The 26917-nt window shown below is 49.8% G+C and overlaps 1 protein-coding gene and 1 long non-coding RNA gene across 2 annotated transcripts; one reads left to right on the top strand and one right to left on the bottom strand.

The window, feature by feature from the left end:
* Positions 1–15072: 15072 nt before the first annotated feature.
* LOC135965624 (uncharacterized) lies at positions 15073–15731 on the bottom strand. Its single transcript, XR_010578613.2, has 2 exons — positions 15481–15731; positions 15073–15304 (listed from the first exon to the last, which is right to left on the bottom strand). It is a non-coding gene; the product is annotated as an uncharacterized lncRNA (long non-coding RNA).
* Positions 15732–17137: 1406 nt separating this feature from the next.
* On the top strand, positions 17138–20015 carry SOX12 (SRY-box transcription factor 12). The gene has a single exon (XM_045362695.3). The coding sequence runs from the start codon at positions 17196–17198 to the stop codon at positions 18138–18140; it is 945 nt and encodes a 314-aa protein (XP_045218630.1). The 5' UTR covers positions 17138–17195; the 3' UTR covers positions 18141–20015.
* Positions 20016–26917: the final 6902 nt, after the last annotated feature.

Raw genomic sequence — 26917 nt, 5'->3', positions numbered from 1 at the left:
TATAACTGGAGGATAAATGAATATTTCTCTTAATCCGTGGAAGAAATTCTGTTTTTGAGGCGGGCAACGTACATGGCTCCGACACTCTGGACTCTAAATAAACCAAATGTGTTTTTAAAACCTGTTTGCCATTACAAAAAAAAAAAAAACCTTCATTTTCTTAGAACACTTTTAGATTTACAGAAAAACTGTTAATGTAAAGTTCCCGTATACCTCACCCACCCACCCTCTTTTATTATTATTATTATTATTATTATTATTATTGAGACATGGTCCCGCTCTTTCACCCAGGCTGTAGTGCAGTGGCGCGAGCTCGGCTCACTGCAACCTCTGCCTCCGGGGCTCAGGCGATCCTCCGACCTCAACCTCCCAAGTAGCAGAGACTACAGGGGCATGCCACCATCCCAGCTAATTTTTGTATTTTTCATAGAGATGAAGTCTCGCCATGTTACTCAGGCCGGTGTTTCCACTATTAACATCACATATGGTATTGCAGACGCATGGTACATTTCTTCCAATTAATAAACCAATAATGATACATTATTTGTTAATTAAAGTTCACAGTTTATTCAGATTTCCTTCGTTTTTACCTAATGTTCTTTTTCTACTCCAGGATCCATCCAGCATGCCTCATTGCGCTAGCTGTCATGTCTCTCTGGGCTCCTCTTGGCTGTGGCAGTTTCTCACATATCAACATGACATCACTGTTGATGCTGAGTCAGGTTTCTCTACTGGAAAGTCAGTCTTCTTTTGCCCCTTTTCATACTGTACTCTTTGGAAGGAAGTCACTATGCTCAGGCCACGCTTAAATGAGGAGTTATGCTCTGTCTCCTTAAGGGTGGAATATCTATATAGATTATTTGGAATTTTTCTGCACTGAAGATTTGTCTTATTCAGTAATTTATTTATATCAATATGGATTCATAGATAATTATTTCATACTTTAGGTTATAATCCAATACTATTTAATTTTGTTGCTCAAGGTGTTCCAGCTTTGGTTTTTGGGAGCTCTTTCAGTTGGCTCCCTTGTCCCTTTAACACACCCCTATTTTTGTGGGGTTTTCTTGTTGCTGTCAAGCACTTCCTTACTTTCTGGCACTACAAGATGCCTCAGGTTCATCTTTTGTATTTCCTGCCCCAGTCCTAAAATCAGCCATTTCTCAAGGGCTTTTATTGTTTTGGAGAAGGGTATTTATTAGAAACCAAGAACTGGGCGCTAGGTGTGCTCATTGCTACTAGGGTCCCTTCCCTTCCCTCCGCTCCCCTCCCTTCCTTTTTCAGACAGGGTCTCACTCCATCAGACATGCTGGAGTGCACACTCATAGCTGCTCTTTCTTTCTGAGACGGTCTCACTCCATCACCCACACTGGAGTGCACACTCATGGCTGCAGCCACATAGCCATGGTCATGAAGCCATGCGCTCATGAAGCTTCCAGTTTACACAATTGGAGGGTTAATTACAAAGTTGCCCAGCACTCTGCAGTGGGCTGTGTAGGCAATGAGGAGGTATCTTATCTGCAGATAATTTTAAAACAATAAAAACTGCAGCCTAGACTTCCTGGGCTCAAGTGATCCTCCCTCCTTAGCCTCCTGAGTAGCTAGGACCATAGGTGTGTGCCACCACACTCGACCAATTTTTATTTTTAATTTTTATTTATTTATTTTTGTAGAGACAAGGTCTTGCCATGTTGCCCAGACTGGTATAACTCCTGGCCTCAAGCCATCCTCCTGCCTTGGCCTCCCAAAGTGTTGGGATTACATGTGTGAGCCACCACACCTGGCCTTGGGGTGTCATTTCTTTTAAGCCTTCTCAACTGATGGAACAAAGAAATATATCTGTACGCACATATAAATACACACACACATATCTGTAACTATTTCCATTTGTAACCATCTGTTTATATATTAAGCTAAACATGAGTTCCTATTTATATTTACCACTTGAATCCATGGATCATTTGGCTTGCATAAATTCCCACTCCAATAGTGGGAAACCTGGTTCCCATCATCTGCATCCACCATCCATTTACTTAATTGTTCAATTCCAGTGTACATGTGTAGGATTATCAAAATTGTTAACCCACACCCCTGTGGGAAACTTTATCAAGTAGAGTACAGTCTTCTGAACACTTTCTTTTGCCTTTAGCGTTACAGCAGACTCCACTCATTTCTTTTTTCATTCCCTTCTTTTTTTTTTTTTTTTTTTTTGAGACAGAGCCTCACTCTTTTGCCCAGGTTGGAGTGTTGGAGTGCAGTGGCGCCATCACAGCTCACAGCAGCCTTGACTTCCCAGTCTTAAGTGATCCTCCTGCCTCAGCCTCTCAAATAGCTGGGACTACAGGCATGCGCCACTACACCCAGCTAATTTTTAAAATTTTTTGTAGAAATGGGGTCTCGCTATGTTGCCTAGGCTTGTCTCCAACTCCTGGGCTCCAGTGATCCTCCCACCTTAGCCTCCCAAAGTCCTGGGATTAAAGGCATGAGTCACCATGCCTGGCCCACTCATTTCTAAAGTTACTTAGGTCAGCAAGTTTTCCTCTATCCTTTTCATGAGTTGTTTCATACATTTGTAATACAGTGAAGATTGTTTTGTTACATTCTGCATTACATTTTGGAATTCTCTAAATGTCCTAAATGATTTTTTTTTAACTTTGCATGCATTCAGGTTCACTTTTTGTGCCATGAAGTTTAATGGATATCAACAAATGCATAGTCACATATCCACATTTCATCACCCTAAAAAACCCCCTGTGCTCACTTATCAAACCCTCTCCCCGCCAAACACTGGCAACCACACATCTGTTAACTGTATCTATGGTTTTGCCTTTTTGTGCCATTATTTAAAAAAAAAAAAAAAGACACACAATATTTTTGTTGTTGCTCTTGTCACAGCTGCCACCCATTGAATCCTTACTATGTCCCAGGTCCAGAATTACGCTGTCCCATTTTGAAGATGAGGAAACAAATGCAAATAAGTTGAAGTACTCCCTAGAGACTCATAACAAAAAACAAAGTTTGACTTCTATGATTAACTTCTGAGTTACCTCTGGGAATATTTGTAATATGTCTAATAGCCATACTTCTTTTGTTTGTTTTGATACAGGGGTCTTGTTGTTGACTAGGCTGGAGTGCAGCGGCTACTCACAGGTGCAATCATAGGGTACTACAGCCTTGAACCCCCGGGCTCAAGCAATCCTCCTGCCTCAGCCTCAAAAGTGGATGGGACTACAGTGTGCGCCACTGTGCCCGGCTAGACTAGCCACATTTCAAGTCCTCGATAGCCACATGTGCAGTTTATACTATTATACTGGTTTTTGGGTTTTGTTTTTAAGACTGAGTCTCACTCTGTCGCCAGGCTGGAGTGCAATGGCATGATCTCGGCTCACTGCAACCTCCACCTCCCGGGTTCAAGGATTCTCCTGCCTCAGCCTACCAAGTAGCTGAGACTACAGGTGCATGCCACCAAGACCAGCTAACTTTTCTATTTTCAGTAGAGACGGGATTTCACCATGTTGCCCAGGGTGGTCTCAATCTCTTGATCTCGTGATCTGCCCGCCTCGGCCTCCCAAAGTGTTGGGATTACAGGCATGAGCCACTGCACCCGGTTATATTGTTTTTAAAAAATGATCTCTTGTTGTTTAGTGAAAAGAAAGGACCTGTAGTCTCAGTTACTCAGGAGGCTGAGGTGGGAGGATCATTTGAGCCCCAGAGTTTGAGGTAGCAGTGAGCTATGATTGCGCCACTGCACTGCAGCCTGGGCGACAGAGGGAGATGCCATCTCACACACATACAAAAGAATAAGGACCTTATAACGCACACACTATCATAATCTCTGATTTTTTTTTTTTTTTGAGACACTGTCTCACTCTGTCGTCCAGGCTGGAGTGCAGTGGGGTGATCACAGCTCACTGCAGCTTCAACCTCCTGGGCTCAAGTGATCCTCCCACTTCAGCCTCCCCAGTGGCTGGGACCACAGGTGTGCACCACCACAACTGGTAAATTTTTTATTTATTGTAGAGATGGGGGTCTCAATATTTTGCCCAGGCTAGTCTCAAACTCCTAGGCTCAAGCTAGCCTCCCAAAGTGCTGGGGTTACAGGTATGAGCCACTGGCTTTTTTGGTTTGTTTGTTTTTGATACGGAGTTTCGCTCTTGTTGCCCAGGCTTGTTGCCAATGGCACAATCTCGGCTCACCGCAACCTCTGCCTCCAAGGTGCAAGTAGTTCTCCTCCCTCAGCCTTCTGAGTAGCTGGGATTACAGGCATGCGCCACCACCCCCGGCTAATTTTGTATTTTTAGTAGAGACGGGGTTTCTCCACGTTGGTCAGGCTGGTCTCAAACTCTTGACCTCAGGTGAACCGCCTGCCTTAGCCGCTGAAAGTGCTGGGATTACAGGTGTGAGCGCCCCTGGCTGACTTTTTTTAAATCAGGAAATTAGATGAATCAAAAAACAAATTACCTTGTCCCTATTGTTCTTTTTTCATTATGAATGTCTTTGAGGACCATGCCAGTTGGCAAATAGGTATTTTGGAGCTAGACACAGGGTGAGTGGAGTAACATAACAGTGCCTAGAACAGCCACACCCACACCTGAGTTGGCTTCATCCTGCCTTCAGGTATTATTAAGAACAGGTATTATTGGCCGGCCGCGGTGGCTCACGCCTGTAATCCCAGCACTTTGGGAGGCCGAGGCGGGCGGATCACGAGGTCAGGAGATCAACGCCATTCTGGCTAACACGGTGAAACCCCGTCTCTACTAAAAATACAAAAAATAGCTGGGCCTGGTGGCGGGTGCCTGTAGTCCCAGCTACTCGGGAGGCTGAGGCAGAAGAATGGCATGAACCTGGGAGGCGGAGCTTGCAGTGAGCCGAGATCGCGCCACTGTGCTCCAGCCTGGGTGAGAGAGCGAGGTTCTGTCTCAAAAAAAAAAAAAAAAAAAAAGAACAGGTTTTATTAAAAGCCTACATTGCGCCAGGCTCTGCTAGGTGCTGGGGATACGATGGTGAGAGTCAAAACCAGGTGGGTCTTCTGACCTCATGAAGCTTCCAGTTTACACAATTGGAAGGTTAATTACAAAGCTGCCCAGCACTCTGCAGTGGTATACCAAGTGGGCTGTGTAGGCAATAAGGGGGTATGTTATCTGCAGATAATTTTAAAACAATAATAAAACTGAAAGTGAATGTGCTTTTGTTTTTGTTTCTGTTTTTTTGAGATAGGGTCTCACTCTGTTACCCAGGCCAGGCTAGAGTCCAGTGGCATGATCACAGCTCACTGCATCCTCGACCTTCTGGACTCAATCAATCCTCCCATCTCAGCCTCCCAAGTACGGGGGACTACAGGAGCATGCCACCACACCCAGCTAATTTTTGTATTGTTTGTGGAGATGGGGTTTCACCATGTTGCCCAGGCTGGTCTCTAACTGCTGGGCTCAAGCGATCCTCCTACCTCAGCCCTCCAAAGTGCTGGAATCATAGGCATAAGCCACCAAGCCTGACCTTGAGGGTTTGTTTTTTTTTTTTTTCCTTTTTTTTTGAGATGGAGTTTCGCTCTTGTTGCCCAGGTTGGAGTGCAATGGTGTGATCTCAGCTCACCACAACCTCTGTCTCCTGGGTTCAAGCGATTCTCCCACCTCAGCCTCCCAAGTAGCTGGAATTATAGGCATGCGCTACCACACCCAGCTAATTTTTAATTTTTTTAGTGGAGACAGGGTTTCTCCAGGTTGGTCAGGCTGGTTTTGAACTCCTGACCTCAGGTGATCCTCCCGCCTCGGCCTCCCAAAGTGCTGGGATTATAGGTGTGAGCCACCACGCCCAGCGAATTTTAATAATATATTTGTAAGCTTCAAATCAGTACATTTTAATTACTTATAAGTAAATTTATTTGCTTTATAAGCTAATAAAATTATTCTCTACAGGGAAGTTAATTCACTCACAGTTATGCAGTCAGCCCTAATACACATGGAGCAAGACTCAGCTACATGCCTTAGTTTTGAGAATAAGTTTGTAACAGTTTGAAATTGTTCAAGCATGTTTCTGCACAGTCCTGTTTGCAGCCCCTTTGGTACTAAATATGTCTGGGTTTAAACAATATATTCAAAATTAACAATGATAGCACAGTTATTTGAAGCTTAAGAACCAGAACTTGAATTGCTTCAATCCTGTCATTTTATGTGACTACTTAAAGCTTTTGTATTAATTTTTTTTTTTTTTTTTTGAGATGGAGTCTCACTCTATCGTCCAGGCTGGATGGAGTGTGGTGGTGCGATCTCAGCTCACTGCAACCTCCGCCTCCTGGATTCAAGCAGTTCTCCTGCCTCAGCCTCCTGAGTAGCTGGGATTATAGACGCCCGCCACCATGCCTGGCTAATCTTTGCATATTTTTAGTAGAGACAGGGTTTCATCATGTTAGCCAGGTTAGTCTCAAACTCCTGACCTCAAGTGATCCACCACCTCAGCGTCCCAAAGTGCCGGGATTACAGGCATGAGCCACCACGCCCAGCCTTGTATTTAAAATTTTAAAAGAGTAAAACAAAATAAACTGAAGAGGATGGTAGCAGCAAATTGCATAATTTAGTAAAATTACATTATTAGTGTTTAGTGATGTTATGTTTTACCAAATTTTAATACGTTTAACCAATGTTTAATATTGGAATTAGCTCTTATTTTTAAAGAGTTACTTTCTTGTTTTTAAACTGTAATTAACATAATTATTGCAACAGACCACCAGATAGGTATGTTTTATATTTTTTCAAAGAAATATATTAACGTAATTGAAAAGTATCAATCCAATACCCTTTTCCCTTTTTTGTACCATAACATGTACTTTTACTGACATGGTTACACAAAGTTCAAAAAAAGAATATTTCCACTTTATTTCTTCTTTCTCTTTTTTTAACTTTTTATAGAGATGAGGTCTTGCTCTGTTGGCCAGGACGGTCTGGAACTCCTGCACTCAAGCAATCCGCTCCCCTCAGCCTCCCGAAGTGTTGAGATTACAGGTGCGAGCCACCATGCCCTGCTGGCCATGCATTTCTTTTCTAGCCATTATCATTAGCATTATTCATGACTGGTACTCAGGTGGGAGGACAGCATGTATTTCATGACTGGTACTGAAAACGATGTCATTTAGAGGAGATGTGCTTAAAACTATCTGCTCTGGGTATCAAATGAGCACAGTGCACTGAGGAAAAGAAACATGGAGGCCGATGGGCCAGCGTGGTGCCTCAAGCCCGTAATCCCAGCACTTTGGGAGGCCGATGCAAGCAGATCACTTGAGGTCAGGAGTTCGAGACCAGCCTGGCCAACATAGTGAAACCCTGTCTCTACTAAAAATACAAAAATTAGCCAAGCATGGTGGCACATGACTGTAACCCCAACTACTTGGGAAGATGAAGAGAGAGAATTGTTTGAACCTGGGAGGCAGAGGCTGCAGTGAGCCGAGATCACACCATTGCACGCCAGCCTGGGCGACAGAGCAAGACTCTGCCTAAAAAAAAAAAGAAAGAAAGAAAAAGAAAAGAAGAAAAGAAACATGGAGTTAGGAGAGCCTCAAGGAGGCAAACAGAGGTAGGAGTTCTGGAAAGAGTGAGCGAAGGGACTGCAACACCCCGCTGTGTGGGGAGGCCTGGCTCATTCAACAAACTGAAAAGGGGCTGGTGTGGCTGGAAACTAGCAGGAGACCAAGAAAGTGGGAGAGGAGGTTGGATAGGTGAGCAGGGGCCAGACCAAGCCAGGCCTAATGGGCTAGGTGGAAGTCTGGTGCTTATCATCGAGAGTAATGAGAAACCACTGAAGGGTTTCAGGAAAAGAGGAGACACAAGATTTGTGACTCAAACATACCATCACTCTGGCTTCAAGGAGGATAATGGGATGGAAAGAGGCCTAGTAGGCCCAGGGGGACCCATAAAGATGCTGGGCAGGAGCCCAGATGAGAGATGTTGGTGACCTGGACCAGTGGGGTGCTCAGCATCTGTCTCCAGGAACCTCTCCCTCCACTACTGCAGTCTGGTTGGAAGCTCAATGGTGAGCTCAGCCTTGGACTCCTGGGATCTGCAAGGTTTAGATTCTGGGCACAACTTGAAAGGACTCAGGGTAGTCTGTATGCACTGATAACGACCACATCTTGGTGGCAAATGGGAGTTTGGGGTTTTGTTTTTCAACATTTTACTTCCTTCTCTTGGCTCCTGTAGGAATTTGAGTACACTCATGATATTTATAGAACGAATCAACATCACTGCTGTATCTCGACATTCCCAGGACTGCTCATTGCAACACTTGTTCATGAGCGCCAAACCTGGCAATAATCCAAACGTCCATGAACAGATAGGAAAATCCTAGGATATTCCTACAGTGGGAAATGAACAAGCCCTACATATGTATAATAATTTGGATGAATCTCAGCCCTATAACATTGAGTGAGAAAGTTGAAAGTGAGAAATAAATATACATATATATATAAATATATTACTAATTTATTTATTTATTTTGAGATGGAGTCTCACTCTGTCGCCCAGGCTGGAGTGCAGTGGCACAATCTCGGCTCACTGCAACCTCCGCCTCCCAGGTTCAAGTGATTCTCCTGCCTCAGCCTCCTGAGTAGCTGGGACTACAGGCCCATGCCACCACGCCTGGCTAATTTTTTGTATTTTTAGTAGAGATGGGGTTTCACCATGTTAGCCAGGATGGTCTCCATCTCTGGACCTCATGATCCGCCTGCCTCGACCTCCCAAAGTGCTGGGATTACAAGTGTGAGCCACCACACCCGGCCATATATATATATTTTTTCTTTTGAGACAGTTCCACTCTGTCACTCAGGCTGGAGTGCAGTGGTGTGATCATGGCTCACTACAGCCTGGAACTCCCGGGCCCAAGAGATCCTCCTGCCTCAGTCTCCCAAGTAGCTAGAACTATAGGCACACACCACCAGGCCCAGTTACTTTTTTTATTTTTAGAGATGGGGTCTTACTATGTTGCCCAGACTGGTCTTGAACTCCTGGGCTCAAGCAATCCTCCCAACCTCTACTTCCCAAAGTATTGGGATTGTAGGCATGAGACACCACATCTGGCCTATAATGGAATGTTATTTGGCAACAAAAAGGAAGTTCTGATACATGCTACAACATAGATGAACCTAGAAATCATGACGCTAAGTGAAAGAAGCCAGTCACAAAAGGTCACATGTTGTATGATTCTCTTTACATGAACTGTTCAGAACAGACAAATCCATGGATACAGAAGCAGATTAATGGTGGCCTAGGGCTGGGGATTAGAGGGAAGGCAGAGCAGATGGGAGAGTGACTGCTAATGAGTACTGATGCTAATGGTTTCTTTTGGGGATGATGAAAATATTCTAAAATCCATTGTGGCAACAATTGCACAATTCTGTGAATGCACTGAAAGCCACTGAATTGTACACTATAAATGACTGAATGGTGTGGTATGTGAATTATATCTCAATAAAGCTTTTTTTTTTAATGTTCTGGAAGAATCAGGATAGACATTACCTCAGGTGAAGGAAGGCAGGAGATGGGATGACAAAGGAATTCATTGGGGAAAACAGGTTATTATCAGTGTTCCAGTTCTTGTGTCAGATTGCTGACTCCATTTTTATTTTTATTTGTATTATGTTATGTAAAAATAAATACACACAGGGCCAGGCATGGTGGCTCACACCTGTAATTCCAGCACTTTGGGAGGCTGTGGTGGGAAGATCGCTTGAGCCCAGGAGTTCAAGACCAGCCTAGGAAACATAGTGAGACCCCGTCTCTACAAAAAAAATTTTTCGAAATTAGCCAGCCACGGTGGCATGCATCTGTAGTCCTAACTACTTGGGAGGCTGAGGCAGGAGGATCACTTGGGCCCAGAAGTTCCAGGATGCAGTGAGCTAGGATCGCACCACTGTACTCCAGCCCAGGCAACAGAGCAAGACCAGGTCTCTTAAAAAAAACCCCACATAAACATAAAGTGAGGGAATCACAGGCAACAACGAGAATGTGTCACAGATGAAGCGATTCTGTGTACCGGAGATAGAGGGGGACGGACGGGCAACAGCAGAGAGTGGTCAGGACAGTCCTCTCTGGAGAGCCCGTTTGAGCCGAAGCTAGGATGAGGAGATGCTCCAGCCCATGTGGTGATGGGGGTGAAAAGAGTTCCAGACAGAGGAGACAGCATGAATGAGGGCCCTGAGGTAGGCCCAAGCCTGTTGTGTTTGGGGGACAGCCAGTTTAAACATCTGTTCTATTGTGGAGTCTCTGTGTGTGAATTTTTCCTAAAGAAATAACAGACAGGCCAGGCACGGTGGCTCATGCCTGTTATCCCAGCACTTCGGGAGGCTGAAGCGCGCAGATCATGAGGTCAGGAGATAGAGACTATCCTGGCCAACATGGTGAAACTCCATCTCTACTAAAAATACAGGCCGGGCATGGTGGCTCACACCTGCAATCTCAGCACTTTGGGAGGCCGAGGCGGGTGGATCACAAGGTCAGGGGATCAAGACCATCATGGCTAACATGGTGAAAACCTGTCTCTACTAAAAATACAAAAAAAAAAAAAAAAAAAAAATTAGCCGGGCATGGTGGTGGGTGCCTGTAGTCCCAGCTACTCGGAAGGTTGAGGCAGGAGAATGGCGTGAACCCAGGAGGTGGAGCTTGCAGTGAGCCAAGATCTCGCCACTGCACTCCAGCCTGGGTGACAGAGCGAGACTTTGTCTCAAAAAAAAAAAAAAAAAAAATTAGGTGGGTGTGGCGGCGCACACCTGTAATCCCAGCTCTTCAGGAGGCTGAGGAAGGAGAATCACTTGAACCCAGGAGGTGGAGATTGCAGTGAGCCGAGATCGCACCACTGCACTCCAGCCTGGCGACAGAGCAGGACTCCATCGTAAAATAAATAAATAAATAAATAAATAAATAAATAAATAAATAAAAAGATAACAGACAAGTGGCCAAAAACATACATACAAAGGTGTTCACTGCCATATTGTTTATAACAGCAAAAAGGGGTAAAACAATCAAAATGTCTTTCAAGAAGGAACTGATTCACTTTGGGAGGCCAAGGTGGGCAGATCACCTGAGGTCAGGAGTTTGAGACCAGACTGACCAACATGGTGAAACCCCATCTCTACTAAGAATACAAAATTAGCTGGGCATGATGGTGCACACTTGTAATCCCAGCTACTTGGGAGGCTGAGGCAGCAGAGTCATTTGAATCCAGGAGGCAGAGGTTGCAGTAAGCCGAGATCACACCATTGCACTCCAGCCCGGGCAAAAAGAGCAAAACTCCGTCTCAAAAAAAAAAGGAACTGATTAAATGAATTACAATATACTCAGCAGACCTGGACAAGAACCTACGTACTACATGGAAAGAGAAAAGAGATGTGAAAAAAGCAAGTTACTAGAAATTACATATAGTAACATTTCACTTGTATAAAAAAAAATTTACGTGTGCATGTGTTTATAAGCATTTAAATTTCTGGATGGCCAGGTGAAGTGGCTCATGCCTGTAATCCCAGCACTTTGGGAGGCCAAGGTGGGCAGATCGCTTAAGCCCAGGAATTCGAGACCAGCTCGGGCAACGTGGCGAAACTCAGTCTCTATAAAAAAATACAAAAAATTAGCCCGGTGTGGTGGCATGCGTCTGTAGTCCCAGCTACCTGGGACACTGAGGTGGGAAGATCACTTGAGCCCAAGAGGTTGAGGCTGCAGTGAGCTATGATCGCGCCACTGTACCCCAGCCTGGGTGACAGGGAGAGACTCTGTCCAAAAAAAAAAAAGACCAGGCACGGTGGCTCACACTTGTAATCCCAGCATTTTGGGAGACCAAGGTGGGCAGATCACAAGGTCAGGAGTTCCAGACCAGCCTGGCCAATATGGTGAAACCCTGTCTCTACTAAAAATACAAAAATTAGCTGGGCGCAGTGGTGGGCAGCTGTAGTCCCAGCTACTTGGGAGGCTGAGGCAGGAGAATCGCTTGAACTCAGGAGGCGGAGGTTGCAGTGAGCCAGGATCGCGCCACTGCACACCAGCCTGGGCAACACAGTGAGACTCCGTCTCAAAAAAAAATTTTAAATTCTGGAAAATTACATTAAAATTTAAAATTTACTCATTATAATGCTATTTCTCTAGAGTACAGGAGATGTTCACTTTTCACCTTATATAATTCAGTATAAGGCCGGAAGCAGTGGCTCATGCCTGTAATCCCAAAACTTTGGGAAGCCAAGGCAGTCGGATCACTTGAGGTCAGGAATTTGAGGCCAGCCTGACCAACATGGCAAAACCCCGTCTCCATTAAAAATACAAAAATTAGCCAGGTGTGGTGGCGAGCACCTGTAGTCCCAGCTACTCTGGAGGCTGATGCAGGAGAACCACTTAAGCCTGGGAGGCAGAGGTTGCAGTTGAGTCGAGATTGCACCACTGGGTGACAGAGTGAGACTCTGTCTCAAAAAAACAAAACAAACAAACAAAAAAATTCAGTATAGTTTGACTTTTTATCACTAAAATATATTACTTCTGCAGGCCAGGCACGATGGTTCACGCCTGTAATCCCAGCACTTTGGGAGGCTGAGGCAGGCGGATCATGAGGTCAAGAGATTGAGACCATCCTGGCCAACACGGTGAAACCTCATCTCTACTACAAACACAAAAATTAGCCGGGCATGGTGGCACGCGCCTGTAATTCCAGCTACTCAGAAGGCTGAAGCAGGAGAATTGCTTGAACCCGGGAGGAGAAAGTTGCAGTGAGCCGAGATCGGGCCACTGCACTCCAGCCTGGTGACAGAGCGAGACTCCATCTCACACACACACACACACACAATATATATATATTACTTTTGCAATAATAAAAAATAAACATACTTCTGCTCAGATAAAGAGAATATCAGTAAGCCCTAATATTAAGTTTTTCACAGTGAAAGCCCTTCAAAATTGCTTGACAAATAAATTCTAAGTATATTAACTGTGGGAAAAAATCTATGCTTGTGAAGACTTTGTAGACACATTTCTTAAAAATGAAGATTTCAGGAGACAAAATAAAGTCAGCTGGATAAAAAATGCACAGAGAGAAAAAAACATAACAAAATGTTAAGAAAGGGTGTCTCGGCTGGGCACGGTGGCTCATGCCTGTAATCCCGCACTTTGGGAGGCCGAGGCGGGCGGATCACGGGGTCAAGAGTTCGAGATCAGCCTGGCCAACATAATGAAACCCCATCTCTACTAAAAATATAAAAATTAGCCAGGCATGGTGATAGATGCCTGTAGTCCCAGCTACTTGGGAGGCTGAGGGAGGAGAATCGCTTGAACCCAGGAGGCAGAGGTTGTGGTGAGCCAAGATCGTGCCATTGCTCTTCAGCCTGGGCAACAAAGCAGGACTCCGTCTCAAAAAAAAAAAAAAAAAAACAAAAACAAAAACAAAAGGAGTGGGTGCCTCTTGGCACTGGGACAATGAATCCCAACAAATGATATTTTTTCCTTAAATTTCAGAATTTTTGAAGTTTTACACAATGAATATTTTGTGATCTGAAAACTTTTTCTTCCCCTCCTCTTCCAATTCAGCAGCTGAATAATAATCTTGTGTTCATTGTCTACTACCGCTTAATATATTATTGCCAGACTTAGAGGCTTAACAAAGCAAACAGTTACCATCTCACAGTTTCTGTGGATCATGAATCCAGGCAAAGTTTAGTTGCACGGTTCTGGCTCAGGGTCATTCATGAGGTTGCATTTAGGATGCTGGCCAGGGCTGCAGTCATCTGAAGCCCCTTGACTGGGGCTGGAGGATCTGATTCCAGGATGGATCACTCAGATGGCTGTTGGAAGTAGGTCTCAGTTCCTTGTTGGTGTTGGCAGGAGGCTTCAGTTCCTTACCACATAGACCTTTCCATAGGACTGCTTGAGTGCCCTCGCATGACAGCTGACTTCTCCCAGAATAAATGATACAAAATAAGACAGCCAGGAGGAAAACATAGAGCCTTTTACATCCAATCTCACATATCACAAACCATCACTTCCGCCATATTCTATTAGTTAGAGGCAAGCTCACACTTAACGGGGGAAGGGGAGGAGGAATTAGCCTCTTTCTTTTGAAGGAAGGAACACGAAAGAATTTGAGAAGGGCCAGGCGCGGTGGCTCACCCCTGTAATCCCAGCACTTTGGGAGGCCAAGGGGGGCGGATCATGAGGTCAGGAGATCGAAGTCATCCTGGCTAACATGGTGAAACTCCGTCTCTACTAAAAAAATACAAAAAAAAAATTAGCAAGGCATGGTGGCAGGTGCCTGTAGTCCCAGCTAGTGGGGAGGCTGAGGCAGGAGAATGGCGTGAACCTGGGAGGCAGAGCTTGCAGTGAACCGAGATTGCGCCACTGTACTCCAGCCTGGGTGACAGAGCGAGACTCTGTCTCAAAAAGAAAAAAAAAAAAGAATCTGTGAACGTATTTTTGAAACACAAGAAAATTTCTGGCGATTTTCCCCCCCTCAAATTTCCCTCCTCCAATCCAACTACAACACATGAAACTCCTTAATCTTCCTAAAGCGCACCTCTGATCATGTCATCCTGCAATAAAGAAACTGTCCTTCGCTCCCCACAACCCAGGGAACTCCATAACTTGGCTTCTGAGGACCAATTACCGTATTGCCCTTCAGCTCCAGCTCAACATAAACGCATCGTACACTCCCGTCTCTAGTCTTGACACCTGTCCATGCCCTCTCAATACCTTGTCCCAGGCTCTTTCCCATCTCCAGTCCCTTGCATTTGCTGTTTCCTCTGCCTGGAATGTTTTACATGGATGGTTCTTCATCATCTTGAGATCTAAACTCACCCCCATCTCTATCATCCTGTCCCAGTCACTCACCCTCTCATTATCTTGTTTTCTTTTCATTGTTGTTTGAGATAGGGTCTCACTCTGTTCCATAGGCTGGACTGCAGTGGTACGATCACAGCTCACTGGAGCCTCAACTTCCCAGGCTCAAGCGATCTTCCTGCCTCAGCCTCCCAAGTAGCTGGGACTAAAGGCACGGGCCATCACACCTGGCTAAGTTTTGTATTTTTCGTAGTGCTGGGATTGCAGGCATAAGCCACCGCGTCCCGTCTATCGTAAGTTTTATTGAACATTCACTAGGTATCAGGATGTGTTTACATGCATTATCTCATTTAATCTGTAAAACAACCATGTGAGGGAGAAACTGCATTATCCCCATTTTCAGGATAAGGAAAAGGAGGGACTGGGAATGTGAACACAGGAAGCGTGACTCCATCGGGTAGACTGCTCAGGCTGCAGATGTAAAGGTTTTACACGTAGGGTTTTCCAGATCTCAGCTTCTGAAAGGCGGAGGGACCACTTGGGCGGGAGCAGGGCCTCCTCTTTCCCAGCGCCCTGTGCCTTTAAGAGTTGCCCCCTCCCTCCAGGGATGCTCCAATTACTTTCTCCCCACCACCCCCACCCCGTGCCCCGCCACCCAGAGCATCACCCCGCCCCCCGCGCAGCGGAGCCGCACCTCGGTACTTTCTCCTGGCCCCACACCCTCAGGCTCGGCTCTTGGCCTTCGCTCGTCCAGAAGTGGGTGAGCTGTACCGCCAGAGGCGCATTCTCCCAGCCCCAAACTATGCCCGCTACGCCCCAGCGGAATGCCACCTTAAAGATCCTAATCCGGACACCTCCCAGCTCCTGCTTCCCAAGGGCGAGGCCTCAGCGCCCCCTCCCATCGCCCATGCTCGTGACGCCGTGAAGGTGACCTCCCCCAGGGGCGGCACACGCCCCGTGGTGCCCGAACTGGCTCACACGTGGTGAGCCGGGAGCGCGCGGCCCCTCCCCGCCACGCGCCTAGTGCCGGCCACCCGGCCACGCCCCCAGGACTGGCTCCGCCCCGTGCCCCTGCACGCTTCTCCAGGCTTGGGTGGGGCGACGCGCCCAAGTCAGGCACCGCGCCGGCTGCGGGGTGGGGTAGGACCTGGGAATGGCGCACCCACGCATCCTCGAATGTCGCCGGCGGTTTGTGAAAAGCGGGAAGTCCGCCCAGCTTAGGACCTTTGGCTGGCAGGCGAGGTGCCCCGCGGCCCTTGGTGCTGAGCTGGGGAGAGACAGTTGGGACCGCGAGCCTCGGAATCGAATCCTAGTCTGCGTGTTCTCGGTGTTTCCTATTTGGGAAGTGGGCATCATATTATCATATTCCTTTCTCCCTCGGGATTCTTGTGGAGCCTCAAACGAGATTAAATATATATGAGAAAGGGATTTGTTCATTGGGTCCAAAAGCATTGCTGGTCCCATATGTGGTTGGACCCTGTGTGTAGTAGGCGGAGGCAACATCTACGACAACCTGAGTCCGTCCCCTTAAGAAGCTTTCCTGAGTCTTGGTCCCTCCAAATTCTCTTCTGGGACGGTCCGAAAAGACGTCCCTGAAAGAGGAAAGGGCAGAATCCTACCTGACGGCAGGTGTCTCGGAATAAGCTAAAATTTAAAAGGCAACGCGGGGCAGGGACAAGCGTCCAGCGCCAGATGGGAGGCAGGCTCGCGTCCCCTATCCTTCCTCCAACCCCCAACCTAAGAAAAGAAACCGATCTCGCCGGTCTCCCCCAATCCCAGCCGCGAGACCGCCCAGCCCCGCAGCCCGAGCCCCGCCCCGCTCCGGCGGCCAGCGATTGGGAGATGCAAATACCGGCTTCTCTGCCCAGCAACGGGTGACGCTACGCCCGAGCGCGAGCGCGAGGCGTGGCCCGGCCGCAGCCCAAGCGGGCACCTAGGTGTTTACACGGGGCGGCCCCGCGCGCGCCGCAGCGGCCCGCAGACGGCGAGGGGGAGGGGTGGCGCGCGCGCCGGCGGGGCCGCGCGGGGAGAAAGACACTGAAAGGCGTCGGCGGCCGGGCGGGGAGCGGCGCGCGCGGGCCGCGGCGGAGCCGGAGGCTGCAGGAAGAGCCCGCGGGGGCCCGGACGGTGCAATTCCTCGGCCCCCGCAAAACAATGTGTGTTGTGCGCCAGGACGCAACTTGCCGGAGGTGGCGGGGGCGCGCCGAGCCCGCCTGAGACCGCGCTGACCTTCTCCCCCGGCCGTCCGTTGGGCCCGAGCGCCCAGCTCCTCGCTCCCCAGCTCGCGGGGGCCGGGCCGAGCCGTGGGGCGGGGCCGCCCCTCCGTCGCCGCTGCCTCCTCCCCCACCCCCAGCCGCGGAGGATGCGGACGGCCCCCGGCGGCGTCTAGCGGCCCCGGGCCCAGGCGCGATGGTGCAGCAGCGGGGCGCGAGGGCCAAGCGGGACGGCGGGCCGCCGCCCCCGGGACCCGGGCCGGCCGAGGAGGGGGCTCGCGAGCCCGGCTGGTGCAAGACCCCGAGCGGCCACATCAAGAGGCCGATGAACGCGTTCATGGTGTGGTCGCAGCATGAACGGCGGAAGATCATGGACCAGTGGCCCGACATGCATAACGCGGAGATCTCCAAGCGCCTGGGCCGCCGCTGGCAGCTGCTGCAGGACTCGGAGAAGATCCCGTTCGTGCGGGAGGCGGAGCGGCTGCGCCTCAAGCACATGGCGGATTACCCGGACTACAAGTACCGGCCGCGCAAAAAGAGCAAGGGGGCGCCCGCCAAGGCGCGGCCCCGCCCCCCCGGTGGTGGCGGCGGCGGCAGCCGGCTGAAGCCCGGGCCGCAGCTGCCTGGCCGTGGGGGCCGCCGAGCAGCGGGAGGGCCTTTGGGGAGCGGGGCGGCGGCGCCCGAGGACGACGATGAAGACGACGACGAGGAGCTGCTGGAAGTGCGCCTGGTCGAGACCCCGGGGCGGGAGCTGTGGAGGATGGTCCCGGCGGGACGGGCCGCCCGGGGACAAGCGGAGCGCGCCCAGGGGCCGTCGGGCGAGGGGGCGGCCGCCGCCGCCGCCTCCCCGACACCGTCGGAGGACGAGGAGCTGGAGGAAGAAGAGGAGGAGGCGACAGCGGCTGAGGAGGGCGAAGAGGAGACGGTGGCGTCGGGGGAGGAGTCGCTGGGCTTTCTGTCCAGGCTGCCCCCTGGCCCGGCCGGCCTGGACTGCAGCGCCCTGGATCGCGACCCGGACCTGCAGCCTCCCTCGGGCACGTCGCACTTCGAGTTCCCGGACTACTGCACCCCCGAGGTTACCGAGATGATCGCGGGGGACTGGCGCCCGTCTAGCATCGCCGACCTGGTTTTCACCTACTGAGCCCACCGTCAGCGGGGCGCGCACGCCCCCAAACCAGCTGTTTACATACAGGAATCAGGTATTGGGGCCCCTCGGAGGCCGAGGCTGGCACCCCATCTCCCGCGTAGCCTCCCCCCTCCTGGATGTGCCCATCCCCCCTCAGATCCAGACATGCCCCTCCCCCGCAGACACACCCCAAGGCAGCCCAACCCCCACCCCTCCCTGACACCCAAGCCCCTCCCCACGTTGCCCCCTCCTGCACAGCCACCAGCAGCCAGCCCCCTCCGATACACCTCCCGTCTTCTACAGACCTGCACCCCTCCCCCCTTTTGCACACGCCCCTCCTCGTGGCCGGAGGACCCGCCCCCTCTCTTGCTCTGGAATCCCTCCTCCCTCGCCCAGCCTGCCTTCTCCGAGTTAGGGGGGCGATGCGGCTGGGTGGCAACGCGCGCTCCTCCTGTGCCCCTCCCTTCCCTGGGGGGAGGGGCGCACTCCTTTTATCCCCGGAGCGCTAGGGCCCGCCTCTCCGCTGGGGCCCACCCCCTTCGTGCGCATGCTTAATGCTTCTTGGGAGGAGGGGGCTGGTCCCAGTGGAGCCGCACTCTTCGCCCGCTCCGGGCAAAAGCGGGGGCGAGTGTAGAGCGATCCTGGGAAATCCTTTGATCCGGGAGTCCTAGGTTTCCTCTCCACCCAACGGGGCGTCGCTGCCTTAATGGGAGGAGCACTCGGAAGGGTTGGTTTGGGCCTGAAACTCTCCCAAGTGGCATAGCCCCTTTTCCGGTATGGGGTCTCCTGCACCCACGCGCACGACCTCTCGGATCGCGTGGCTGCCTCTACTGTCTTATCTGTACGTCCCTTTTTTCCCCCAACTGGGAATTGGGAGGTAGGGTCTTTCTCTGGAAATCCAGCAGTAGAGGAAAGGACCACTCAAGAAAACTCAAAACCAAGACACCTTACCAGTCTGTTTGGGGACAGGATCCCTGCTGCTCCCCCCTCACCCCCTCCTGGGAAGTGCCCGCTCACCTCAGGGCACCCGAAACCTGGGCTCCTCCCTAAGCCCACCGGCCCTTCCTGTCACCCAGGTCCACCCTCAGTACCCACAGCTGCAGTATTCAGCGGGAAAAACTGAGGCACTTTGGTGCTAGGGGTTTGGGACTGAGGCGTGGATGGCAGATGTGATGGCAGGAAGAGTCCCGCTTTTAAACATCTGGCTTGAGAGAGACCATCGATTTGGCCAGTGAGACTGAGTATGGATTCCGAGTAGAGGTGGGCCGTTTGCACCTCGGTTTTTCCACCTGAGAAATGGGGAGAACGCTGTTGTTAGGAGGAAGTTGTGTCCAGTTCAGGGTGCCCTCGGGAGCCCTGTCCCTGATGCTGTGACCCCTCTCACGCCGCCATCTCTCTGTCCAGCCCCGCCCCTCCGGCCTCCCCACACTCCCCTTGCCCTCACTACCTGTATCTCACCGGCGTGTGTTCACCCTCCTGGGTGGCTCACACACTCTCATTCACACACACAAATCTCAGGAACAAACGGTCCCAGAGTCCTCCGGGACCCCTGTCCAGGGTCTCTGCAGGTCTCTGCCCCACGCGTTCCCGTCGCTGACAAAGCCACCAGCTGCCTCCTTTAAGCTTGGTGCTCCGGCTCTGGGCCTTTCTTGCGCTCTTTCTTTCTCTCTCTCTCTTTTTTTTTTTTTTTTTTTTTTAAGAAAAACAACAACAACAAAAAAAGACAATGAAAAAAAAAACCGTCATGTGAGTGAAGAGATGTCACTGTCTGTGGTCTTGGAGAACTAGTCTCGTAGCTGAGGGGTGGGGTCCCTCCGTCTGGGCCACTGGCACCCACAGCAGGACTCCGCCAGTCTGATGCCAGGACTGAATAAAGTGTATTTGCCCCGACCTTGCCCTGTGGTTCTGCATGTCTGTGCTTTTCCTCAACCCTCCCTAAACAGTTTGCCAGGTTCAAGTCCGTGTGATTTGGGCCTGAGCTGGGTGTCCCAGGGCAAGCCACCTGGCCTGTCTAGGCTTCTATCTCAGGAATCCCTGGCCTTCATGAAGAATAGCAAATTCATCCCTGTAGGGACCAGGCAGGTAACATAAACAAGTGACTCTAGGTGGACACTGGTGTCATGACCCACTTCAAGGGGCCTACCTCTTGCCAGTTGTGACCCTGTGGGAATGCAGTCCACAGTGGCCAGGTGGCCAGATTTTTTCAAGAGAAGCTGGATGGATGTTTCTGAGTCATCTTAATTTCAAAATGAAAGCTGACTCATATTTTTAAATCTCTGTGGGCCAAATGAAACAAGTATGCAGGCAGGTCTGGTCTGAGGGGGCTGGCTTGACCATGCCTTTCTGTGCCTTTAATGAGGATTAAGAAGCAAAATTGGGCCACACTCTGGACTCAAAGCCCAGCTCCACCACTGAGTACCCGTGTGACCTTGATTGAAAAAATTAACTAAGTCCCAACTCTTCTTTCCATATGTGTAACATGGGGATAATAATAGTAGCTGCTTCACAGGATGAAATGAAGTTTGAGGTGAGAAGCATTCAACATGGTGCCCATCATGTTACTCCATTGTTAGAGAAGGAAACAGGGTCAGGCGGGGAAGCAACTTACAGGAGGGCCTGCAAGCAGCCAGGGTCAGAGACAGGGCTTGGTTCTGCCTCCTGGTGAAGCATGGCTTCGGGGTGCTGCCTCTCCCTCCCTGTTTGAATCTGCAGATTGTGTTAGGCCCCCAGCTGAGGGCCTGGAGTGGTGGGATTGGTCCCAGTGCCTGGCACACATTGACCTGCAGAGTAGATTAACTGAATGACCAGAGAGCAACAGAAGTGTAGTGATTCTTGTCTTTGAGGTTCTGACTAGTGTTTTACAGCAGAGTCCAAGGCTTTTCCCTCCTTTGTCCCTCTGACACCCCTCCCCCTAATTCTTCATCTGTCAGATCCAGTGTATTCCTAAGCTGGAACAAAGCCCCTTTTTTCCCAGTAAGAGCCAGGGCTGAGTGTGGAAATTACAGTGACTGCTTCGTCTCAGCCTCTCTGGTTGAAAGCAAGCTGGCCAAAAAAAAAAAAAAACCTGTAAGAGGAGGTAGAGTTGAGAAGGTGTGGAAGATAGGGGTACCTGCCCCCAGAACTCCCTTCAAGGGAGGACTTCCCCAGCTATGGGAAGTGCCATCAGGGTGGCCACAGCTGCAGAGAGCCACTTCACCTGAGACCACGCCCTTCCTGGGGCAGCCTGTATCTGGTGTCTGAGTGAGGCATGGTATAAACACCTGGTCATTTCCATCCAACATGGGACAGACACTGGCAGGCAGTACTCCCAGCAGGCCCAGAACAGCCAGGGCTTCGTCAGGCCTGCAGCACAGTTTGACTTCCTATGCCCAGGCCTGCTTCCTCTTCTTTTTCACAGGTGCTTATTCCTAATAAACATCTTGCAACCCAAACTCAGTCTCATTGTCTGTTTCTAGAGAAACCCAGTCTACAACAGAGGGTTCAAGGGACTGGACGAAGGGAATTGGGTCAGTGGCCCAGCAACTGCAGCTAGGCCCGTTGGATGTATCCCAATGTCAAGAGTCTTCACCAGCGCCATCAGCACCAACCTAGGGGCTGCACACTTTCCTAGTCTGTACATCAGTCATGTCAATCAGAGACTCCAGCCTCAGCCCACAGGCCCTCCAGGGCCCCCTGCTGATACCGTTCTCACTGCCAGTCCCTCCCCTGGTAAAAGCAGGTAGGAGGGAGGTCGTCATCTGAGTTAGTCTTAAAGAATAGCCTGGAATGGGATGCACCGTAAAATGCCTGACTGGAGATAATGCTAGAGAGCTGTGGGACCTTGGGACCTTGGGCAATCCTCTTCCCCTTTGTGGGCCGAATGGGGGAGTCGGTAATAGGACTAGAAAAGGGACCATATTTTGGTTCCTTCCATTTCAGATGCCGACCTGAAAGGTTGGGGAGACAACTCCTTATGGGGTCTCTGGGGCCACCTAGTGGCTAAGAGGAGTAGAACCAAAGTTTGTGCAGTTGGGAGGTGGGAGTCAGGGTGTATCCCAGGCCAAGCAACTGACTTGCACTCCAGTCTCACTACATTCATGCAGTCCTGTTGACTCATTGCTGGGTCATGCCCCTTGCCTGGGTGGTGTGAGCCACCCTGCTTCCAAGGCTTTCAGAACACCGTACGCTGATGTATTGTTTCTCATCTATTGCTGTGCAACAAATTGCCACCGGCTTAGCAGTGTAAAACAACATGCATTTGTTATTCCAGTCTCCCTGGGTCAGGAGTCCAGCATGCCTTAGCTGGGTCTCTGCTCAGGATCTCACAAGGCAGCAACTGGGGAGCTGGTGGCCTGCATTCCTTCCTGGAGCTCAGCAGCCTTTTCCAAACTCTCATGGTAGTGGGCAGAATTCAGTTCCTTGTGCTTATAGGACAGAGATCCCTGTTCTATTGCTGGCTGTCAGTTAGTGCCACTCCTGATTACTACAAGCTGCTCAGTTTCTTGCCACAAGGCCCCCACAGGACCTCCCCAGCCTTCTCACAATATTGCAACTTATTTTGTCAAGGCCAGCGGAGAATTTTTCTGCTGCTTGGAGTCACTTGGCTCAGGGAAGGTTTAAGCTCTCTTTTAAAAGCCTCCCTTGGCCGGGCACGGTGTGTTCAAACCTGTCATCCCAGCACTTCGGGAGGCCGAGGTGGGTGGATCACCTGAGGTCAGCCCAGTTCGAGACCAGCCTGGCCAAATGGTGAAACCCCGTCTCTAGTAAAAATACCAAAATTAGCCTGGTGTGGTGGCAATCGCCTGTAATCCCAGCTACTTGGGAGGCTGAGGCAGGAGAATCACTTGAACCTGGGAGGCGGAGGTTGCAATGAGCCAAGACCAAGTCACTGCACTTCAGCCTGGGTGACAGAGCGAGACTCTGTCTCGAAAAAAAAAAAAAAAAGAGAAAAGCCTTCCCTAATTAGGTCAGAGTCACCCAGGAATATCTCCTTTTTGATTAGACATCAACTAATGTGGAATCTTCATATGTGCAAAAAATCCCTTCACCTTTGCAGGATCTTGTAGCCTTGTAAGAGTGACAGCCATCATACTACATTTGCTGACACTCAAAGGGAGGAGGCTGTCTAGGGCAGCTACACCAGAGACTGGGAATCTTGGCGGCCATCTTAGAATTCTGCTTATCAAACACCTATAATCCCAGCACTTCGGGAGGCCAAGGTGGGAGGATTTCTTGAATTCAGAAGTTCGAGACCAGCCTGGCCAACAAAGCAAGACCTCATCTCTACTAAATTTTTTTTTTTTTAATTAGCTGGGCATGGTGGTGCACACCTGTAGTCTCAGCTACTTGGGATGCTGAAGTATCATAGCTGAGGATTCTCAGGTCTACATCTCCATCCCAGACATGGCCAGACCAACTGCCTTCTTGTCATCTCCACTGGTATATCTAATTGGCGCCTCAAACTTGACATGCCAAAAAATGAACTCTTGTTTCCACAGCGCTCCCAAGCCTGCTTCCACACACTACATCTTCACAGCTGATGTGAAATGAAAGGCTAAAACCTCTCAGTTATCCTTGATGCCTCTTTTCCTCCCAGCACCATCTCCCTTATACCCTTTTGGCTCTACCTTCAAAATATGCCCTGTGTCTTGTCACTTCTCACATCATCCATGGCCTCTGGGTCCAGGATATAAGGGCATACGAAGGGCTTCTTGCGTTTTCCTTTGCCCCACTCATAGTCTTATTGTCCACACAGCAGCCAGAGTGATCTGGTTAAACCGTAAATCCCAGCACACCCTGCCTCTGTTCAAAACTCTCCAAATACTCTCATTCAGTAGAAGCCAGGGTCCTCAGCATGGCCTCCAAAGCCCCATGAGAAGTGGCCTGTGGCTCAGCCTGGGCCTCATCTGCTACTACTTTTTCTGTTTCTCACATGCTCAGTCACACTGGTCTCCTTGCTGTTCCTCAAAAGTGCCAATCACACTTCCGCCTGAAGGCTTTTGCACATGCTTTTCCCTCTGCTTAAAATACCCTTCCTCTGGCTGGGCGCAGTGACTCACGCTTGTAATCCCAGCATTTTGGGAGGTCCAGGTGGGTGGATCACCTGAAATCAGGAGTTCGAGACCAGCCTGGCCAACATGGCGAAACCCCGTCTCTACTAAAAACACAAAATTAGCTGGGCGTGGTGGCACATGTCTGCAGTCCCAGTTACTCAGCAGGCTGAGACAGGAGAATCACTTGAATCCAGGAGGCAGAGGCTGCAGTAAGCTGAGATCGCATCACTGCACTGCAGCCTGGGCAAGACAAAGCGAGACTTCGTCTCAAAAAACAAACAAAAAATACCCTTCCTCCAGATAGCCACATGTCTTACTTTCTTCAGGTCTCAGCTCCCAGCGTACTACCTCAAAGTGCCCTGGAGTAGGTACAGGGAGTACCTCACAGTGTCCTCCCTGACCATCCATATAAAGTAACATCCTCCATAAACTATCCTGTCACTTTGCTTTATTTTTCTTAATAGCGTTTATCACTACCTGGCATTTATCACGTGAGGTTTTTATTTTTTGTCTCTGTCTCTCCAGTTTTTATGTAAGCTTCTTAAGGAAGGAATGACTCTGGATTGGACTCCTTGCCTTAGCGCATTCACTCATCCATTCAACAAACATTATTAAGCGTCTGGGCTGGGCATGGTGGCTCATGCCCATAATCCCGGCACTATGGGAGGCCGAGGTGGGAGGATCACTTGAAGCCAGGAGTTTGAGACCAGCCTGGGCAAGAAAACAAGACCCTGCCTCTAAAAAATATAATTAAAAAAATTAGCCAGGCACAGTGGCGTGAGCCTGTAGTCCCAGCTACTCAGGAGGCTGAGCCGGGAAGATTCCTTGTGCCCAGGAGTTCAAGGCTGCAGTGAGCCATGGTCACGCCACTACACTCCAGCCTGGGTGACAGAGTTAGACCCTGCCTGTAAAAAAAAGCGGGGGGCGCAGGGTGGGGAAGGTCTGCCTTGACCAGGCTGCGTGCTAGGTGCTGGGCATACAAAAGTGAAAAACGTGATTTGTCCTCAGTGAGCTCACAGGTCTGAGGAGACACATAAACCCAGGAATGGAAATGCTTTGCTGGCGATGGACAGTGAGTCTGGGAGAACACACTGAGGAGACACTTAACCCAGACATGGAGCGGGGCGTGGTCAGGTCATTCCCTGGAGGAGGTGATGTTTAAGCTGTGGCCTGAAACCTCAGTAGGATGTGATGACCTTAGAACATGGCTATACGTTCTTTGACATTCCTCCTTTAAATTACCTTCCCTTTGAATCTGGGTTGGCCTTCATGATCCACTTGTAACCAACAGGACACAGCAGACACGATGCTGCAGGATTTCCAAGGCTAAGTCATGCTGAACCGCCATGTTGAAAGGCCAACAGCCAAGACTGCCATGTGGTGAAGCAGCCCAGGCCACGTGGGAAGACCGTGTGTAGGTAGGTGCTCCAGTTGACAGCTAAGCCCAGGCACCAGACTTATGAGTGGAGAAGCCTCCAGCTGATTCCAGCCCCTCATAATTCAAGTGACTCCCAGCTGTTGGACAGCCTTCCCAGCAGAGGCCCAGCCATCACAGAGCAGAGACAAGCCATCCCTTCTATATCCTGTCTGAATTCCTGACCCACAGAGTCCATGAACATAATGAGATGGCAGTAGTCCACACTATTAGGTTTTGGAGCAGTTTGTTATGAAGTAATAATTGAAACAATAGGATAAAGGCAGAGTGAGGTGAAGGAAAGGACTTTACAGATGCCAGCAACAGTACATGGGAAGACCTGGTAAGAGTGGCTGACACAGAAGCTAACCAGCTTGCGGGCACGGTGTGGAGAGAGAAGGGTGAGGGGCAAGAGTGAGGACCTTGAAAGTATTTGGACTTTATCCCGAGTCTCCACACTGCAGCCCAAGGGGTCAAGGAGTCTTTTTTTTTTATGGTAAACATGGGGTCTTGCTATGTTGCCCAGGCTGGTCACAAACTCCTGGCTTTCAGAGATCCTCCTGCCTTGGCCTCCTAAAGTGCTGAGATTACAGGTGTGAGCCACTGTGCCCGGCCTCCAAGGGGTCTTCTTTTTTTTGAGACTGCGTCTTGCTCTATTGCCCAGGCTGGAGTGCAATGGCATAATCTTGGCTCACTGCAATCTCCGCCTCCTGGGTTCAAGCAATTCTCCTGCCTCAGCCTCCCGAGTAGCTGGGATTACAGGCACATGCCACCACACCTGGCTAATGTTTGTATTTTTAGTAGAGACAGAGTTTTACCATGTTGGTCAGGCTGGTCTTGAACTCCTTACCTCATATGATCCGCCCGCCTCATCATCCCAAAGTGCTGGGATTACAGGTGTGAGCCACCATGCCCAGCTGGGGTCTTTTGAAAACACAAACCTGACCATTGCTGTAAACCTTTCAATGGCCCCTTATTACCCTCAAGATAAACTCTCAAGTTCTTGACTTGAAATTCAAGGCATTTTGCAGTTGACTCCCTCGCTCTTTTATAGATTTATCTTCGGTCACTTTATCTTTCATAGATTTATCCTCAAACTGCCTCAGCTACACAAGGCCACTCTCCAGTGACAATGCTTCCCGCCTCACCCATGCTATTTAATCTTTGTTCATGTGGAGGAATTAGAGGGACTTTAGGCTAATCACCTTGCCTTTCGAGGCCTCAGTTTCCCCATCTGTGTGATTAGGTGGTTGGACTAGAAGTCTCTGTTTGCTTTGTTTTGTTTTGTTTTTGTTTTTTTTTTGAGACCGAGTTTCACTCTGTCACCCAGGCTGGAGTGCAGTGCC

The sequence above is a fragment of the Macaca fascicularis genome, chromosome 10 (assembly GCF_037993035.2).
Source record: "Macaca fascicularis isolate 582-1 chromosome 10, T2T-MFA8v1.1".
Taxonomy (NCBI): domain Eukaryota; kingdom Metazoa; phylum Chordata; class Mammalia; order Primates; family Cercopithecidae; genus Macaca; species Macaca fascicularis.
Note: the sequence above shows the minus strand (reverse complement) of the source record. Positions and strands in the feature narration are given on the sequence as shown.

What these genes read in the sequence shown, in the direction of transcription:
- SOX12 (XM_045362695.3), top strand. Translation starts at nt 17,196, where the DNA reads ATGGTGCAGCAGCGGGGCGCGAGGGCCAAGCGGGACGGCGGGCCGCCG.